Genomic DNA, 20,376 nt, shown 5'->3' on the forward strand with positions numbered 1-20,376 from the left:
ACTGCACTCCGCCAAAGTGTGGTTGATGGACCAGCTGTGTATTGCATACAAGTTGCTTACATGCTCGGGCGTGCATCAAGAAGGTTGAGTGGGTCAGAGGCTCACAGTCTACGCGGAAAGTTAAACTTATTTCTGTCTGGCGTTTCTTTTTCAGGGAACAAGAAGTTCATTCGTCATACCAAGGTCGTCATACGGTCGTCTTGCTGCGCTATTTACGCACATGCACGCACGTACACATATTACTCACCTTGTACGAACACGCTAGTCAACCTCGTACCGTTTTGCAGAACCTTTGACAATGCTACATAACAAGCTACTTGGAAAATGATTTGCCTAGCATCGATTCCCATAGTGCGTGGAGTCTGCGTAATTTTCACCTCAACCGTCTTTCACTTCGTTCAGCATATAGGGTGTCTAGAAGACGGCGATGCCATCATTATGTTGAAAATAACACGAGTTATCTTTCTTACTATGGCACCGAAACATTAGAACCTGTTTCATTACAAATGGGGCCTATCCTGAAAGCGATGCAATGCAACAGAGTGTCTCGAAATTCTAATGCAACCACGAGAGAAGAATGTGAGAAACTGTGGTACTCTCGCTTTTATAGGCAACTTTTTGACATGTGCCGGGACGCATGGCACAAGTACTGGCAACATTGATTGTCAGGCTAATGCCTTAGTCGAGTCACAAGGGAAACTGACACATGCACACGCGCCATAGGTGCGGGCTACCGTGCGGGCTACCTCCGGGCTACTCGGGCTACCGCGGGCGCCCTCCCAGGGCGCTGTTTTTTGAAAGGCTTTTTGAAAACAATCTGTGACGCGGTCAGAGTCCGTGCTGCGCTGTGTTTTCGCGGCATACTTGGCATTGATGCGAGTGACTGTACGAAGGTCAATTCGCTCGCGGCTGCTGCCGCGATTCCTCACTCCAGCATTTTTACAGCGAGTTTCCACTGTCATCGAATGAGACGTGTTCACGTTGGCTTGTGCACGCGTGACACCATGCTTGTTAATTTCTCTAGTGCGCCTATATGTTTACATTGTTGTACGACCGATAAACTACCATCCTGTCCAATAATTTGCCATCGCAATCGATGCTTCGCCTTCCAGGAGAAACTGTGTCTTTTTGCGTTGGCAGCATCGGCAGCGTATAGAAACCGGAACCACAAATTTAAATAGCTCTTTCGCTACATCCTTCTTTGCTAAACAGGTTGAAGTTCTGGGCTTTTCATACTAAGGGCTGCGAAGACCGAATACAGAGGTATTGAAAGTGAGAAAAGTACAAAACCCTTAGTAAATCTTTTGCTTCTCTGCCGAGATATATAAAAAAACATTGAGCGCATATCTAGAGGCGTGCATGTCCAGGGTTTATGTTTCTTCCTTCACGATTATGCATGCAGAACCTTGCTTGTTTTTTCCTTCGTAGTGGCAATTGTTTTCTTTTTTTCTATGTTTCAGTTTTTATGCGATAGTTTTTCCATTGAGGAAAGAGTCGGTGACTTTGGCTAGAATTGCTAAGCCAGCACTAATTACCACATGCGACTCTTTAGATATGTTAACCTTGCTTGCTCTTGTTCTTAATGAGATTGTATTCATATAATATTCTTTATTTAAACAAATAGGAAATAGACCTCTTTTATAACCCAGTGCTGCTAGTTTCAGCCTTTATTCTGTCAACCAATCAGCGTATGTTATAACGAGCCTTCCCGACTGTACGATAAGTGAAAGCACTTTTTCTGTATATTAGTTAGTTAATTCGGGTTTAATGGCGCAAAAGCGACTAAGGCCATGCTGCGCCATTTTTCTGTATATTATTCACCCTTTTCTTGTAACTTTTCTTTTAAAATTTCTTTTAACGTCCTTTTTTCCTGAAAAAATAACGGAAATAACTTTTTTTGTGGCGGCTGAAACATTTTTTTCAGCTGAGATATGGTATGATGCCCCGGAGAAAGCAAATTAGATAAATTTGTTAACTCGTCATTACCACGTTAAATGAACAAAAAATTGGAGGACGCTTAAGCTTAGCCTTCAAGAGTGGAACGCGATAGCTTTATCGCACCCCGTTCGCACCGCCTACTCGAACGCGCTACGCCAGCCAAACGTCGCGATCGGCGGAGATAACCGGGCCCCGACGCGCCATGAAGGCGGACGCGGTCATGGGGCGAGTGGTGCGCCACGTGTCGGGGCAGCGCCGTGCATTGCGAGGAAGGGGTCTTCTGTGTTTGCCGCAAGATGGCTCTGTGTGTGCGCAGAGCGCAGAAGAAGTTCAACGGAAACGTACTTCGCTACTCGTGAAACTGCGACTTCTGTAAGTTACATGGTCAGATTACCGATATACACCGCAGTATAACTTTCTACGGCACGTTTCTAAGGCAACACCGCATTCACTAGAGGCGATTTTGTCCCATTTTGAAGGAACGAACTCGTGGCTGAGTGGTGCGCTATGTAACAAGCCGGAGACCATTGAGCACGCTTTCATTGAGTGCTGGAATGCCATTTTTTATTGGGATGTCTTGCAAAGAACTCTTAAAAAGGAACTGCCGATAACAGCACAGGGTATACGTTTCGTGCCGGTAGACAGCCATCAGGGCTTTCCGTATGACATGATAATGCTCCTGGGCCTCCATAGTCTTTGGAAGACACGGATGGCGGTAACGCACGCCGATGTGAATGCGCGCCCAGCACGAGAAAATTTTGTTGAAAGCATTATTTTCATACGTGAGATATATCGTGTACATGCAGATCCACCTGACTGGTTGGGTAATCTTGATGAATTAGTGAATTTCAAGAAATTTTAGCTTGTCACGTTGGCCCAAGTAGTACAACGTGTTTTTATCTATGTATGTCATTTTGTGAATAAAGAAAAAAAAAACTCGTGGCTGAGTGGTAGCGTCTCCGTCTCACACTCCGGAGACCCTGGTTCGATTCCCACCAGCCCATCTCGCAAGTTGTTTTTTTTATTTATGAAGTGCCTTCTCGGATTTATCGCTCACGGCCAATGCCGCGGACGCCAACGCCGACGACACCGGCTTTTCTGCGACACGAGCTCCTTAACGCTATTGCGTTAAAATGCGGTTTAGTTGGAACGCAGGCTCTGCTCAGTTGCACAATTATTTCCGGGGTGAAAATAAAGGAGTTTTTTTTTAACCTACACGTCGAAAGTGTTTTACAGTTCAGTGCAGCTATCGAAGTCAATTGCATTCTATTTCTCATGAATGTTGCAAAAGAACAGCACGATGCAGCCGACATGCAGAGGTAATTTTTTACATGTAGACATGTAGAAAAAACACCTTCGAATGCAACGGATACATGCAAAAACGTCCAATCTTCATCTTAAACACATCGCGGCCAGAAATGTCTGTATCTCGTTGTAAGTTGCATCTCTCGCGTTGATGCCATTTTGAGACATATCGCCGATTCTAGCAGCATTCACAGTGTCCGCGACCCTCGAGCTGTGTTTCCGACGTTCCAAAACCGCTATATCTTTCTTCTCGCTTCGCCATATTGCGATTTTGAAAGATAAGTTTCGGAATCCCACGTTTACTGGTGACGACACGCATTGCAGACGCACGGACCGCAGGGTTACTATTGATTGCTTTGTGTTGCTTCATTTCTCTCCTACTTGACATGATTCTATGCGTGAGACGGGGAAAACAATTAAGCAACACAACACAAAATTCAAATGAACTTAGATTTACATTTAAAAAATAGATCTTTATTGCGATTTAAATGGCACATCGATCTCGCCGAGAAGGAACGTCGGCTACGGCGGCGCGCCCACGTTTCGGCGCACTCCTCTAGTTGTGGGGAAACAGCCACGGTAGCTTATGTAGTCACAGAACACCTTTATGGCTTAGTGGTTATGGCTCTGCACTGCCCAACATGAGGTCGTGGGTACGATCCTGGCCGCGGCGGCCGCATTTCGATGGACGCGAATTGCCAAAACGCTCGTGTACTTAGATTTTAGGGCACATTAAAGAAACACAGGTGGTCCAAATTATTCCGGAATCCTCCACACACGCCGTGCCACATAATTACAACGTCATTTTGGCACGTAACATCCCAGCATTTAAGTACCATTTTGTAAATTTGAAGTTGTAGAAATGCTTAAGATTAAGTTGCACACTTACGCCTCTTGAAAAGTTTGTTTTGCGGGACATTAACTTTGAAAGTACATGTTCTTTGCACGTCCCTCTTCTGAAGACTTCAGAATATATAGTAAATGAGGGCTGTAGATCACATGACACTGTTGAATTGAGACTGAGCTACGTTTAGTACACATACACAACTACGAGGGGGTCCTGATAAATATTCAGACTTACCCAGAAAAAATATTGACCTAGATTGCACAATGTATGGGCTAATTAAACCATATTGAATGTGCAAAAATTAGCTACCTATATTTTGGGCTCATCATTTTCTCATTAGCTCCAAGGTGAGCATGGCAGCATGTCCAGAAAAGTGGTGAAGAGCATATCCCAATAATCAAGTTCCTGTTCCTCCAAACATAATATGTTCCGAAATTTGTGCCGCTATAGTCCTCCATGTGCTGCCAACAAACGTTGCATTGTCAATGTTAAAATCAGAAATTTCAGTGTTGAAAGTAAAAGGTGCGGAAGACCGAAAATCGGCCGAAAGTATTGCGATGTCTGTAAATACCACGTGAGTTGGTGCCGTTATCAATGACGACTTAGAATAGAAAAAAATGTTGCAGCAAAGTGGATCCCAATACTTTTGACAATTGAGCAAAAGAGCAAATGCGTAGACGCATCGGCGGCTGTTCAGGACATTTTTAGAAAATGATAGTCCGATTTTCTGAACAAACTGGTAACTAGGGAAGAGATATGGACGTACTGTTATGTCGGTCAGTTGGTCGGTCTTTTATACAAGGGCGAATCAGAAAGTCTTCGCCCCTGTTTCTTTCTTTAGTTGCAAAATAAGGTGTACACACAGGTCATTACAAATATAAGTACTATTCTGCATGCCTTACACTATTTTCCAACATAGTCCCCACACCGGTCCAATGGCAGCACTAAATTTGAGATGCCCTAGTCGTCAGCCAGCGACGCACGCGGCCTTCCCTAATGGTCGTTGTCACACAAGTCTTCACGGCTTTTTGTGAACTCGCAACACCTCAGTCTTCTCGAAGCGAGACACCTTTCCCCATTCGTGGGCTGCATTTCTCTGTGGATTTCTATGGACGTTCGTCCCTTGCTCCATAGAAAACGCATCACACTTCCTTGCTCGTCCGCCGTGGACGTGTGAAGCACAACCGTAATTTTCGATGGATAGATATTGGATGGATATCCTATGAGGATCCCCATCGGAACGGGGCGGTGGGTTGCACCACGAAGCTCTTGCTATTGTACTGCCTAATGTACTACTTAGGTTAAGTAAGAAAAAGAAACAAAAGACGCACGATGAATTCCCATAACCAAATTTTCTGACCCCTATTGTGAACTTTGTTTTTGTGCATGTCCGTTCTTTGTCCTTTCCCTACATTCACCAATTTTTCAATCGCGTCTTTCTGATCTCTACTGCGGACATGTCTACTATCCTCCTGCTCTCGCGGAAACCAAGTGCTTCAAGGAGTCTAGTGGTGCCTAAATCGACAACTATGCAGCTATCTCCACATTCTGATAAAACATGCTCCATCGTTTCTCCAGCTTTACCGCAGCAAGCAGATACTTCGTCGTTCATATATCTCGGTTTATAGCTGCGCGTTGTAAGGCATCGTGATCTCGATTCGAAAAGTAGTGAGCTTCCCTTTGAGTTATCATAAATTGTTTCTTTCCTGATTTTGTTTTTTCCTTTTAAGTAGTTGCTCATGGCAGGTTTGTTTTCCATTGCCACCACCCATGAGATTATTTCGGCCTCTCTGACTTTCCGCTTGACGTTCTTTGTTGCTGTGTTGCCCACCCTACAGGCCGCACACTTGCTGGTAAGCTTTCTACTTCGTTTCCTCCACTGTGAATCAATGTTTTTCCTGTACAGATACCTCACCACTCTCCCAACCCATTTACTTTCTTCCATATTCCTCAGTCGTTCTTCATACTCAATTTTACTGCGAGCTTCCATCACCTCAAAAGTATTCCAGCCCATATCACCCTGCACAACTTCATTTGTAGTCTTCCCGTGAGCGCCCAATGCGAGGCGACCCACTGACCTTTGGTTCACATGGAGTTCTGATTGTACCCCTGATTTCAAACAAATCCGCATTTCCGCACTTCAACAACTGACAGCAGCGCCGTGCCGCGGCACTTCCTGCAGATAAGGCGTGCCCGGCCCAAGAAAGGTCCACCGCTGGGAACAGATATGTTGACTTCGCATTTGCAGTCGTAATATGGCTAAAAAAATAAGGGCAAAAACTGTCTGTTTCGCCCTCGTGTAATGCTCACACTCAGTATTGGGAGTGACGAAGAATCGAGTAGGCTTAGAAGTATAATTGCTCAAGTCTAAAAAGAAGAAACACTGATGGAAATGTTTCATAATATCAAAGGAAAACGTACCACAACGTAGTGTTTTAAGAATTTAGCGAGGAAAATATTTTTTGTTTTCCATGGCTAGCGGGAATGCGCTGCGCTTGAAACTGATTCAAGTGCGAAGAGGACGAGGCGTCACACGAGGCACGAGCTCTGCGCTAAAGCACGCTAGCGGACGTAGGCGACGGCGAGGAGCAGAGCGCAGCGTCCGCCATAATTATTTTTGACCGTCGAGCTCGCAGGTCACGCACTCAGCCGCTCCTCCGCCGGTGCGCCTGCCTGCCCCCGAGAGACTGCCCGTCCCCGCGAAACCGAAGCGAGATGGCGATCAACGTACCAGGCCTGGTGGCCATCGTATTCTTCTACCTCATCATCCTTGTGGTGGGCATCTGGGCCGGCCGCAAGGGCGGTCCAGAGGGCGGCATGGGTGAAGAATCCGACGTCATGCTCGCCGGCAGAAACATCGGGCTGTTCGTCGGCGTCTTTACTATGACCGGTAAGCGCCGCTGAGATGCCACTAAATTTTGATCGTGCGTCGATTTCAGTGTCTCCGTCTGCTGCAGCTAAACGCACTCGAGTGCGTTTGGCTGCAAAAACGACAAAGTGGACGCGCCATCAATGCTCTATTCAAGCGGTTCAAGCGGTTCAAGCGGTTCAAGCCAGCGTAGATCGTTTTGCCTTCCACTGCCGGCATGAGCGTTGTCTGCAGGCGCAGCTACATAAGGTCACTACAGCATTCCTGCGGAGCATGCTGCTGTGTGCATGCACGGGTCCGAGCTGAACAGACAACACAAGTCAGGCTAACGTTAGGGTGGTGTTCCATTCCGCCCAGCAACAGTTGTCGTGCATGCTACGTCGTGCTAACACGTAGCCTCCGCGTCCGTATCTCGAGAAACGGGCGCCGGGGTGATAAGCTTCTAAATTAGTATACGGTATATTGTGGCCTTACACCTGCAGTGTTGGCATGCCATGGGTTATGACAGTTGAGCCTTTCTCGTCTCTTCAGCGACCTGGGTTGGAGGCGGTTATATCAATGGTACCGCCGAAGTGGTCTACCTCAGCGGGCTCGCCTATTGCCAGGCTCCTTTCGGATACGCCCTCAGCCTGCTCATCGGTGAGTTAAGCTGATCGGGTAGGTCGGTTTGCAGCAGGGCACAATTGGGGACCTCATCGTCAAGTCAGTTTGAAGCTTGGCGCGTGAATATTGACACAGGTGCGTGTTTCGTAAAATATCAAATGCAAAATATCTTTTTGTTCACTAGTGTAGGTATTTACACAAGATGGCATATGTACAGATGCAGACGCAAACAACATAATCACGAGCGCATATGCACACATAAACACTGAACACGCACGCGCACGATGTGACGTGCACTTGTCGCATATTTTAATTAAAAAAATACTTTTCTATGCAACAGTACCGACTTCAACAAGGAGATACAAAGAAGCAGCGAGAGACCGGTCACCGCGGCCTAGAACTTTTTCTGTTTGCCATAGTGGATAATCGAGCAAGAAGCTTGGCGGAAGTCACGTGGTGGCTCCCCACTTCCTTGCGTATACGAATAAATGTATGGATTTTTATGCCTCAAAGATCAGTTACGGCCAAAGAAATCCAGAGCCGCGATTTGCTAACTGCGGGGAATCGGTGCATATAATAGGGTTCAAAATTCGAACACGACAGCTTTCCCGAGAAACACACATGCAAGAACAAGCACCAATATGGCGCTAGAAGCGCGTATCGTTTCAGGTGCTCCTTATGCTCTGCGCAGGTGGATACCTGTTCGCGGTGAAAATGAGGAAGGCCGGCTACAAGACAATGCTGGACCCTTTCCAGCAGCACTTCGGCGCCCGCATGGGCTGCTTGCTCTTCCTGCCGGCCCTTTGCGGCGAAGTGTTCTGGTCGGCCGCCATCCTCGCCGCCCTCGGTAAGATGGCGCCGGTCGGTGATGTCACGGCGCTCATTGCAGATGCTTGCGTAGACGAGTTACGACTTGCTCTGTTTGTCATCATTGTACGGAAATATATTTGGTACTGGCGTGGGAAATTTGAGCTGTATTCCAATACTCGCTGAGGAGAGCTAAGTAGATGGCTAAGTGCACAGCGGCCATCTTAAGTATCGTTCCACTTTTCACGAAGGCGTCAAAGTAGACAGCTTCGAGAAAACAGCATCCAAGTAAAAAATGGGGTTGGCTACTTTCCTGTCCAAACAATATGGCGGCTGAGCAGGACGCTTGGAAAGCCGACAGCAAGGTTGTCTGTGCACAAGAAAACATAGACACACTATCCTAGCTAGGCCCTTAATGTAAGCTACATGGTGTTTTTCGTTGGTTTGCAGGCGCAAATACTTAAAATACAGAAATAACGGGTGCTTTTCTCAACTTTTTCTTTTGACCGCAAGGTGACTTCACGTCGCAGAAGCGTCTTCCGTGCGTCTTCCAGACGGCTGGAAACTCGTTCGATTAAATGGCCTCAAAGCTTTCTCGGCTCTCTCCTTAGTTGTCTGCGTAGACTGGCTACGATGCTAGTCATAACTGGAACACACTATAAATCTCACTAAGTATACTAACTACGAAGGGACGGAACAAATGGATGCTATGTTCGAAGCACTTTGGATCGAGGCAAACTCCGATGCCACTTGTTCAGACATATGTAAAATGTAGAAATGCTTTTATGAGACGACGCCCGGGCAGATCTGTATGAGATTTGTTCCACTTGAGAGAAAAAAGGTAAATTCTAATAACTATAGGAAGCAAAGTCTTGATTTAGGGCCTGGAATAACGAAAAAAAATTTAGTCAATCTAGCATACGCTAAAGAGGATGAAGGCGAAAGCCGGCGCGCTAGCGAGACATTCATTAAATTTCTTGGCATTCTCATACGAATGCGTTGTTACTTCCTATTATATGGTTAATCCCACCAAAAGTCGCTGGTTCGAGCCCTACCCATGGTCGTCGGTGCGACCACCAGTAATGGCAACATCAATTTTAGTGCCATTGAATTGCGGTCACACCAAAGGTCGTGGGTTCAACTTCAACTAAAGGCCGTGGGTGCGAGTGCCTTAGTTAACTTTGTCCTAATAAACACCAAAGTTAGTGGGTTCAGGTCACACCAGTGGTCGTGAGTGGCACCATCAATGTTGGTGCCATTGAATTTTGGTGCCGTAACACCGCACGGTCAGTTTTTCGATAACGATAGAGAATGCATTTTTCGACGCATAAGCCTCTTCAGGCTTTCACCTTAATAGAAGTACCAAGTTTAAAATACCGCAACTCAGTACCAAAAACGGATATTATAGTTCTGTAAACAGCATCCGTTATCGCATCTAAACAAATTTGCTATACGAGGGAGATTCAAAAAGTCCTTGCCCCCCCCCCCTCCTCCCCTATCACCCTACCATTTGTTTTTAGTCAAGTTACGGCTGTGAATCCGAAGTCAACATATCCATTCCCAGCGGGGGACCTTTCTTGAACCGGCCCGGCCTTATCTGCTGGCAGCTCCGTGGCGCCGCGCTGCTGTCAGTTGTTGTAGAAGGCGGCTGTGCTTCACACCTCCACGGCGTACGAGCAGCGAAGTGCGATTTGTTTTCTATGGAGCAGGATCCACGGGGCAGTGCAACCAACGGATAAGGAAAAGTGTCTTCGCTTTGAGAAATGTGAGGTGGTGGCGTTGTGAGTTAGGGCCGTGAAGACTTGAACGACAATGAAAGTTCGGGGAAGCCGCGTGCGCCGCTGACTGACGACAGGGGCATCTCGAATTCAGTACTGCGATGGGACAAATTTCTGAACCGGTGTGGGGGCTATGTGAAAAAATAGTGTAAGGTACGCTTAATAGAACGCATATTTGTAATGACCTGTGTGTACGTTAGTTTAGTTAATAACAAATAGGGACCAATACTTTCTTATTCACCCTAGTATGTATTTGCAGCTTAACGCGAATGGGTACAATGTTTGTCAATGCTTTCGCAGGAAATTTCTAGCTCAGTTTTTGTGTTGAGTATGAAATTTATAGCTAAACGTATTCGACCAACACTGTACGTCAGGCAGCACACGTCACTTGTTGGCTTAGAGTAGGAACGCAGGAGGAGGAAGAAATTTGTCACGCGACTCGCTTTTATTTAAAGGGCCTCTCGCCAGGCCCCATAGCAAAATTTTTTTATACGTTGGAACTTGTTACGTGTCCTCTAGGAAGCGTCCTGCCGAATTTTTTTTTCAGATCGGCTCCATAATAGCCGAGATAGAAATATTTCAATGTCGCGAACTCATGATTTCAACAGGGGAGCTCCACCACGAAGAGGGCCCTCTTTTCACTTGCCCCGTCTAGCCTCCGCAAGCGAAATTGCTTTCCTACGTTCTCCTAAACCGTACCTCGAGAATCGCGTGACGCATACGCCCCGCCATCATTTCTTTTTCTGCTGGCTTTGTTTTTTTATTTCTTCTTTCTTTCTTTCTTTCTTGCCTTCTTTCTTTCTTTTTGCGGCGCTGCGCACTTCTGCTGACGACGTTGCGTGCGAGCTGTTGTGAATGTCTCATTTCGCGCAGCGCACGATTTTGCGCGCTATGCGCGAGGACATATGAGTAGCGGTATAATTCAGTGCTCCATGAATAGCGAAGCAGAACAAGCGAAACGCACAGCGTGATCACGCGCTGGAACACGGTAGAAAACGGCATAGTTTCGGTACCTGCGCACGTGACTGTACGACCGTAGGAACAAGCAGACGGAGCGGAAGTACATCTCTCTTGCTTTGGTGCGAAGTAAAACAAAAGAAAACATGCAGACACCCCGTTTGTGTATTTTATTATTTCTCTAAACTTCAATTCGTCAATTCAAGGAACAGATCCCACAAGTAACAGATGTTGCCTTGAATAATTCTCGAAGTCACGTGTCAAGGCAAGCGACGTCACGTAGCCACAGGGACACGAGTACGTCACCGTCCGGCTTGCAGCGCGGTCGCCGCGAGAGAAAAGCAAAACAGCGTTGGGATTGAAACTTCGGACCATTCCGCGGCGCGTAGCGATGTAATTCTTTGCACAGACGATCGTTAGCGCGAATTTTATGCTCTGTGATTGTCAGCTCGAAATGGCCAGATCTGGTGAGGGGCCCGGCGCAAGATCTCCCACTACAGTGGTGCCACTCATGTGAAGTAAAGCAAATTAAATGTACACCTATGTGTCGCGTGTGAGCAGGGATTCTATAAAAATAACTCAATGAATCTGTAGGGGCCTTGGGGTGAAGCCCCACTTCCACATTTCTGCCTGATCTTTCACCCCTATGGCTGAAAGACTTGCCGCAAACTATTGTTAAATTTCGTTGATTAATGCTTGTTCTCGATGCGCTTTCACATTTCGATAGAACATAAACCTCTTTTTTGCGCGTATTGGCCCTGGACCACATTTATCTAAATCGAGAAACGCATTCGAAGTTAAAGTAGACTATTTCAGAAATACATTGCCGAAAAGTGTACTTCACTTCGTTCAGCACAAACAAAGTTATTGCCATTCAAACGTCCCCTGCACAGTGCTCCCGCTCCTTCTTCAATGTATTGCACTGCGAAGGCTACGGTGAAGCGGGGCGGGTGCACAACGCTCTGCCTTCTGAGCATCACCGTGGCGCACATTTCAAATTTAATTTTGGATGTTCACGTAGGCGCCTCTACTTCCGGTTTAGGCGCCCACGAGGTGTCAAAGGTAGTGTGCCTGAATAGTCTCATCCCGTGGCGTCCGCGGTATTTACGCAACGTAGAAGACCACCGCAGCTATGCTCGTAGATTCAACTGTAGTGCGTACGTGCAGTGTTTGCTTTGTGCACGACAGGGCTTGAGCGCGCGCTCGCGCCCATGTGCGATGCGGTCCGGCTTTGTCCTGCACCAGACAGGCCGACGGCTAGTTGCCACATCCAACTTGCGCATCTTGAAGCGCTATTATTAGTTCAATACGAAGTGAAGTCGGCAAAGCCGTCTTAACCAGGCGTGGCAAGGAATGAGCGTGCACTGTCAAGCATGCTTCTGGTCTGACCTAAAGTTTCGAGTAGTTCGAAGCTAGATGGTTGTTCAAAAATAGTCGAAATTAGCGAGACCCGATGACTACGACATCGATATAAGCAGTGTGGCCACAGGTGTATTTCCTATGCGGGCGGCCACGGCCGATCGTGAGGAGACCATAGCAGCTTCTTCCGGAAATACGTAATTATTATAGAAATTCGAAAGCAACAGATTTTCACTTACTTCAGCCTGATTACTAAAGTGCGTCAATGAATATATACGATAACAGTATGAAGAAGCGCGTTGATCCAAATATTCTTCTTGATTGATGTCAGCCATAGAGTTTTTTTACTATATTACCTATAGGAAAATCTGGCGCTGCTGCTCTGTGGTATGGATGGGAATGCCGGCATATTGTGACTTCGCCTTGGCATCGTCCTCAGACGCGCATGGCAATCACCGTTCCCTCTGTCACAATGATTCATTTTCTACTAAATCAGCATGTAAAAAGCTGTTTTAGCCTTATTATTACACAAAAACCTGTTTTGTTTAACTATGAGAACTTGTTATTGCATGTATAATTATATGAAACGTAAAAAGTATTTGCGGGCCGCTAAAGTTGGAGGACAGACGACAAGATTCGCGCTCGCTTTGGAGGAATTTGTCGTCTGTTCTTGCTTTTCTTCGCTTGGTAATACATTGTAGGTGAGTAAACTTCAGTGCAAGATGTAATATGCCTGAAGGCAAACATTTTATAAAGATTTTACTTTACGAAAGCGGTATTTGTGTAGCCATATCTACATGTTAGACGGAGCCTCTTGCAACACCAGCCAACACAAGCCTCGCACACACATATATTGTCATTCTCATAACGGCACAGCGCCCCTTAGGAACCTCCCATAGTCGGTGGCGCCAGATTTCCCTGTAGGTGTTGTAGCGAGAAACTCACTGATGTCAGCAATGGGCCATTAGCATTCGCCAATGGGAATGAGCTATATCACGTACTAAAGCGTCGAGAAAAGAATGAGGAGCAGGCTTATGTTCATAAGTAAAACTCTTGCTTGGGCTAGTTGTTTCACGCTTGAACTAGTAAAGGCAAGGCGCACAAGACCGGGACTCAAGAAGAAGAACACAAACGACAGGACCGGCGCAACAACATGTTATGTTCCATGTGTTATGTTCATATGAGAACGTTTGAGAGAAAGGTGACTTCGCCTTATGTTTGCGAGCTCCACGCGCCGCGCACTACTGCAAAATTTGGCTGAGATGCTCAGACCAGCGTATGCTATCCACGCACAGTGTTTTTTCACCAAGGCCGACGGTTGGTTCAGGATCCCTTTGGAGGTGTGCTGGCTGAAAATGTTATTCTAGTATTTATTGCTCCTTTCGATAGCCGTCGATCCAGTGGTTGCACTAGGAAACCTGTTCCCTGAGAGCGCGACAAATAGTTTCTTTATCTGTGACAAGTTCAAAACTTGCGTCAATAGCAACCTGTCCTGGGATGGGAAAAAGGCGACCTATCACAACACCGAAACTTGTGTCGTTGCACCGCATATTACTGCCATTATGGCCAGGCTGCCAAAAGCCGAGTCGATTCAGCAATCGATGGGGCAGGAGGGGTGATAGTGCCCGCCCCCTCCCCCCGCTCTTGTTTCCAAATTTTGCCGCTTTCGGCGATGCGGTCATTGTACGGCCTTCAAGAACCTCAGCCCGCCACTTCTGGTTTAGAAGCGATGATCACTTTCGGCGATAGTACGTCGTCGGCAACTGTGTCACCGTCAAGTGGGAACTAATTGGCTGGTTGAGCAAAATCTGGTGATCTCCTTAGCTGGTTGAGTGCCACGTCACGCGAAGGTGATCGTCGCAGAGGAAATCCTCTGATGAGTCTCCTTTTTCACGTCCGCACCCACGCTCCGTTTTACCCGCGGTTGGAACGGATCGTACAGGAAATGGTACAGCCCCTCGTACACTCTGTCCACTTGCACCTTCTAGTTTCTGAACGCAATATTCCTTTCCCGCGTTCTCCCGTACCGTAGACGGAGGACCGCGTCACCTACGCGTCACTGAGCCCCGCCTTCATTTTGTTTCTCACGTTTTTGCTGCGCGTCGTACTTCCGGTTACAGTCCTGCGCCCAAGCCCACTAGCTGTTGCGTTTGTTTCGTACCGCTCTGTGCAAGAGGTTCCAAGCTGTGCTCAATACACCTGCGTTTTCGTCTGGCCGCTGCTGTGAATCGGATCCGTCAGTGTGCGCACATTTTATGAGGCTGGCCCGGCTCACGGATCTTTACTGCGAGACACAGCGTCATTGTACCGCTGTCACCTGACTAGCAGTATCATAAATCAGGGCTACACGAATACTAGACAGACACATGCGGATCAAAGAATATGATCGTGCGCTGGAACATGTAGAAAATGGTATAGTTTTGTTGCCTGTGCGTGCTACTGCACGATGTGGGAACAAGCAGACGAAACAGAAGTGCACCTCTCCTGCTAAGGTAGGACATTAAAAAAAAAGAAACAAAGAACACGCAGACATTAGGTTCGTGTGTTTTATTATTTGCGTAAACCTTAATTCGTCTATTGAAGCAACTGGTCAAATAAATGCTTGCTATTGCATTTACTAATTCTCAAAGTCACGCGTCACTGTGAGTCACGTCACAGCAGTGCCAAATACGTGGGTTCACTTGTGCGAATGACGTCGACTGGGAGCACGGCACCCACGAGGAGAAGCGAGCACAACGTTTGGTTCGAAATTTCAGCCGTTTTCGGGACGCGTAGCGGTGTAATACTTTTCCGGCAATTGTAATCGCGCATTGTCTGCACCGCTCTTGCCAGCTCATAATGGCCAGCCGTGGTGAGAATTGGTCTTCAAAGTAACACTGAAGAGAGAAGTGATTGCTTCTGTATCTCAGCAAATCACCCTTCTACAACGCCAAAATCACATCTCGTACCACGATAAGACGCTTGGTAAGCCAGAAAAGTGCAATAACGAAACACGGGTGCTGACGCCTCCTTGAAGTTCCCGCACCAGTTCACTTTGAGGTCATGGATTTCGACACCGTCTTCTAGCTTGTCTAGGGCATAGTTAATTCTACATTGCGTTCTTATGGAGCCAGATATTCAACATGGCGAGTTCCGGAAACCTCTGCTGAGCCAGAGTAGCCTGAATAAGAAAAAACTCTTCCGTGCCGACACAGTGACGTACCGCCGTTCGGAATTCGGCCCGAAATTCAAAAACTTCGACCTTCAATTCTTTCTTGTAATAATCGACCTATTATTTCGAAATTACCGACAACAATGTCTTCAAAAACGTTCTTTCCGTCTAAACTGATTTTTTGTTTTAATGTCCTTTGAGCTTTGTACAGCCCCTCGAATATTGCATTCGACACCGTAGCTTTTGCGTGAATCGTGTTCTTATGAGGGAAATCTCTACAAGTTTGAAAGGTTTCCATTAACCTGTTCATCAAATATTGCAGTGGATGCCGAGAAAACAGATTTCTTTTTCTATGTATTTAAACAGGAGCCCCCGCTTCCTGTTAAAGCGCAGTGCAATCCACTGCCCACATATTTGCAATACGCGGCACCTATATAAGGGTCTGGAATCCTTTCGTGGGCCACCAGAAGGCTTGGAGTTAACGCATAATGTCTAATTAATTAGTCGTAAGGTGTTACATTTGTAGATAATATTGGAATTAAACGATTGCATTTTTTACTCGGTAACGCTCGCTGTAATTCAGTTACTATTTTTCATAACCAATTACATGTAAATAGTTACTTTACTAACGAGATAAGCTGTAACACGTGACACAGCTTTAGGAACCTGAATTTGGTGGCAACTACAGCACACAATGCTGGAGATTGTGTCACGCAGCAGCTTCGCAGATGCACCTGCTAAGACGGGCAAGTCGAGGAGCTCAGTATCTTACTCGTGTTAACGCTCCACCAGGCGTTGTCCGCCGAATTGAACCGGAGCTGGCATGTCTCGATAGCGATTACCATTTGGGACGTTAATGCCACGAAATCACCTACGGACCATTTGTACAGCTTCTCGTTGGTCCAACCGGGGGCGTCTGCTTGAAAGAGCAGGAACTTTGAAGCAATGAAGCGCCCACACTTCGCAGAGGACCCACCTGCTGAGTAATGACAGCCTTGTGCGCAAGATTTCCGCACGTTAGAGCACCGACCCAGCGTGCACATTTGAGCGCCTATTCATAATCACAGCTAATTCCGATGATATAAGTTATAACGAAAGTAACGTAAGAAAATTGATTTATTTTGATTATTTCCGTAATTATTTTCGTCGGCCACTAATTGGTCACTGTAACCAATTACATTTCTGAATGAAGTATTTGTGATCAGTTACCTTTTTCTGCAACGTGTAAAAGTCTGGGAACACTAGCGTATGCTCTATGAATTGCGCACAAACATATAACGTATATATACATTGAGAGGATGTGAAAACGCAGAACACAGTGCTCCTCAGAGGTCTATCGGCAGGTATACAAGCACTGCTTTCATTTTTGTGCAAAATTGTGGCGTACCGAAAACCAGGCATAACTGAACCAACATGGATTATGCGGTCGCTTTCAACTAATTTATTTCCAGGAGAAAACCGGCTAGATAGAGCACATGCGCATAAGCATAGGCGAAAGCTCAATCTGAAAAAAAATATATACTCGTTACTGTGGATAACAATTGAATGTTCACTTATGCATACGTGTTCCCCCCCCCCTTTTTTTTGGATGAAATATGCCTCTGCCGACACGCGTGCTATTGCGTCACAACTCCGTTTTAGAGTTCGAGTCGCTGATAGCGCGGGTTCACAGCCTGCGCCCAAGGTAAACACTTTGTTGATATTCTTTTTCTTTTGCTTTCGGAAATAAATATATTGCAAGTATATTGCGTCGTGCACATGTTAGTGCTGTCGGCCCTGGTCTGTTGCTGCGCCGCAATTCTGGGGTATATATATATATATATATATATATATATATATATATATATATATATATATATATATATATATATATTTATTTATTTATTTTTATATACTGTCAATCCCTCATGGAATTATATCAACGAGAATGGATATATTGGATATTCGATATATCAACGAGAAGAAAGAGGGTTAACCGAGGGGCCCGACTTTTATTAGTCATATCATAAGAAGAAGCCACCACACATTGACACCGAGGACAACATAGGGGAAATTTTTAAGCACAAGTAATTTCCCCTATGGACCCAAGAAGGCATCTAGATCGATCCGGCGATATACCCGACGATATCCGTAAGACCCTGCAGGTCAATCGCATTCCGAAAAACATGGATCCAAATCTCCACGCAGCCAGAAGGCAGGCGTGGGCAGATTATGTGGAAAGGCATTTAGCCAAACTAGAAAACACGGTTTTCACGGATGCAACACTGTATCCATGGAATAGACATACAAATTACAATAAGGCAGCTTCGGTAGTGGTTGACAATGCAGCCAAGCTAATCACCTGCGCAACTACACGTAGCGCTAGGATAGTGGATGCGGAGGAGGTCGCTGTTGCGCTGGCGGCGGCTGAGGGCTATCGAAAAGACAAATCAATGGTCAGTTTCACGGGTTCAAAAGAGACATGCAGGAACTACACAAAGGATAGAATCTGCAGGGCTTCCTCAGCTATCCTCCGCAAGGCAGAACACCTCAGACACACCCCAACCCACAAACAAATCAGGATTCCGGCACACACGGGGATAGAAGGAAATGAAAGGGCAGACAGCTTGGCTCGCGCGATCACGTACCGAGTCGAGCGGCCGCACGCCCTGGGACAGCACTTCACCGTGGAGATCGGCTATTCGGAGTTACTGAACTACCACAGAGGCGGGAGAATTAGATACTCCCCGCCACGCAAAGCCTTAACACAGGAAGAAGCAGCTAGTTGGCGGAGGCTGCAAACGGGAACCTTCTCTAACTTACATATACTAAGCAAGATGTATCCTACACAATAAAGGACAACTCTCACGCTTGACTATATAACCTGGGAGTGTAAACGTCACTACACATTCCACCAACACAAAACCCCGAGTTCGGAGCAGTGGGAGAGCCGGCTCACCAGCTCCGAGCTCGCCGCCCAATGGGCAATGGTGCAGAACGCAAGCGAAGCAGTGCGGCTCAGTGGAGCCCTGGAGTACGGGCCCAACCCTGCAAAGAAAGTCAAGCGTCTGCAGCGATGAAGACGAAGACCGAAGGCTAAACCCTTAACGGACCAAATAGTTTTCTCTCTCTCTCCCATATGTTGTCCTCAGTGTCAGCGTTTGTTGGCATCTTGTGATATGAGCATATCATCATCATCATCATCATCATCATCATAACCAGCCTGGTTACGACCACTGCAGGGCAAAGGCCTCTCCCATACTTCTCCAACAACCCCGGTAATGTACTAATTGTGGCCATGTCGTCCCTGCAAACTTCTTAATCTCGTCCGCTTACCTAACTTTCTGCCGCCCTCTGCTACGCTTCCCTTCCCTTGGAATCCAGTCCGTAACCCTTAATGACCATCGGTTATCTTCCCTCCTCATTATGTGTCCTGCCCATGCCCATTTCATTTTCTTTACTTAAACGAAGATGTCATTAACTCGCGTTTGTCCCCTCACCCAATCTGCTATTTTCTTATCCCTTATCGTTACACCCATCATTCTTCCTTCCATAGCTCGTTACGTCATCCTCAATTTAAGTAGAACCCTTTTCGTAAGCCTCCAGGTTCTATATATATATATTAATATATATATATATATATATATATATATATATATATATATATATATATATATATATATATCCATAAATATATATTGAAATGGGGTTTATTGCAGCTCATTCGAGGGATTGCAAGTAGCGCTTGAACACAAGTCTTAGCCCTTCGAATCAGGAGCCCGAGCTCGGGTCTCTCGCTGCAGCGGAGCAATCCGCACAGCGCCCCATGCATCACTACAATTGCCCCCGCAACGAAGAAGAGCCATCCTAGTAACCTAAGCTAATGAATGGATAAGGGGGTCCTGGTACGGCTTCAGGCGATGTGAACTGTCACGCAGCCACGGCGGCGTTTGTCCGAAGATGGCGCCACCGGTTCGACCACGTAATTTACAGGTGATGTACACGCGACGATCCGGTATGGACCCTGATATTTCGGGGCAAGCTTTGGGCTAAGGCCCGGAGCTTGGAAGGGCGGCCGGAGCCAGACGTGAGAGTCCACGGCGAAGGACTGTGTGGGCTGCCCGTTGTCATGGCGATCTTTGTGGATTCCTTCTGTATCCGACGTGAACGAGCGAGCCAGTTGGTGGCACTCTTCAGCATGGCGAGCAACATCGGAAAAAGGGGTGAATTCAGAGGCATCCGGATGATATGGTAGTACGGTGTCGAGGGTAGTGGATGGTTCACGTCCATAAAGAAGGAAAAATGGTGAGAAGCCTGTGGTAGCCTGAACGACGGTATTATATGCGTACGTCACAAAAGGGAGGACAGCGTCCCAATTGGAATGATCAGATGCAACATACTTGGTGAGCATGTCACCAAGACTGCGGTTGAATCTTTCCGTTAGACCGTTAGCCTATGGGTGATACGCCGTAGAGGTGCGGTAAATAGCGCAGCACGCGGCAAGGAGCTCATTAATAACTTTAGACAAAGACACACGGCCTCGTTCACTGAGCCCTTCTCACGGTGCGCCGTGCCGCAAGATGAATGCGGCGACGTCGCGAGCAGCAGCCGAAACAAGTGCAGCAGTTTCAGCATATGTTGTGAGGTTGTCTATGGCGACAATGATCCAACGATTTCCGTTAGCAGTGCATGGAAGAGGCCCATAAAGGTCAATGCCAACCCGATCAAAAGGACGTGCAGTACACGGTAAAGTTTCCAGAGGGCCTGTCGTATGAGGAGATGT

The 20,376-nt window shown here is 46.7% G+C and overlaps 1 protein-coding gene across 2 annotated transcripts in view; it reads left to right on the top strand.

The window, feature by feature from the left end:
- Window positions 1-6,629: 6,629 nt before the first annotated feature.
- Window positions 6,630-20,376, top strand: part of LOC135905323 (high-affinity choline transporter 1-like) — a 30,329-nt gene continuing 16,582 nt past the window's right edge. For both annotated transcript variants that reach the window (XM_065436353.2, XM_070536103.1), the window contains exons 1-3: window positions 6,630-6,980; window positions 7,491-7,598; window positions 8,254-8,409. In XM_065436353.2, coding sequence (XP_065292425.1) covers window positions 6,806-6,980; window positions 7,491-7,598; window positions 8,254-8,409 — 439 coding nt within the window. In that variant the 5' untranslated portion in view covers window positions 6,630-6,805. The remainder of the gene's footprint in view (window positions 6,981-7,490; window positions 7,599-8,253; window positions 8,410-20,376) is intronic.

This window comes from Dermacentor albipictus, chromosome 3 (genome assembly GCF_038994185.2).
Source record: "Dermacentor albipictus isolate Rhodes 1998 colony chromosome 3, USDA_Dalb.pri_finalv2, whole genome shotgun sequence".
NCBI lineage: Eukaryota > Metazoa > Arthropoda > Arachnida > Ixodida > Ixodidae > Dermacentor > Dermacentor albipictus.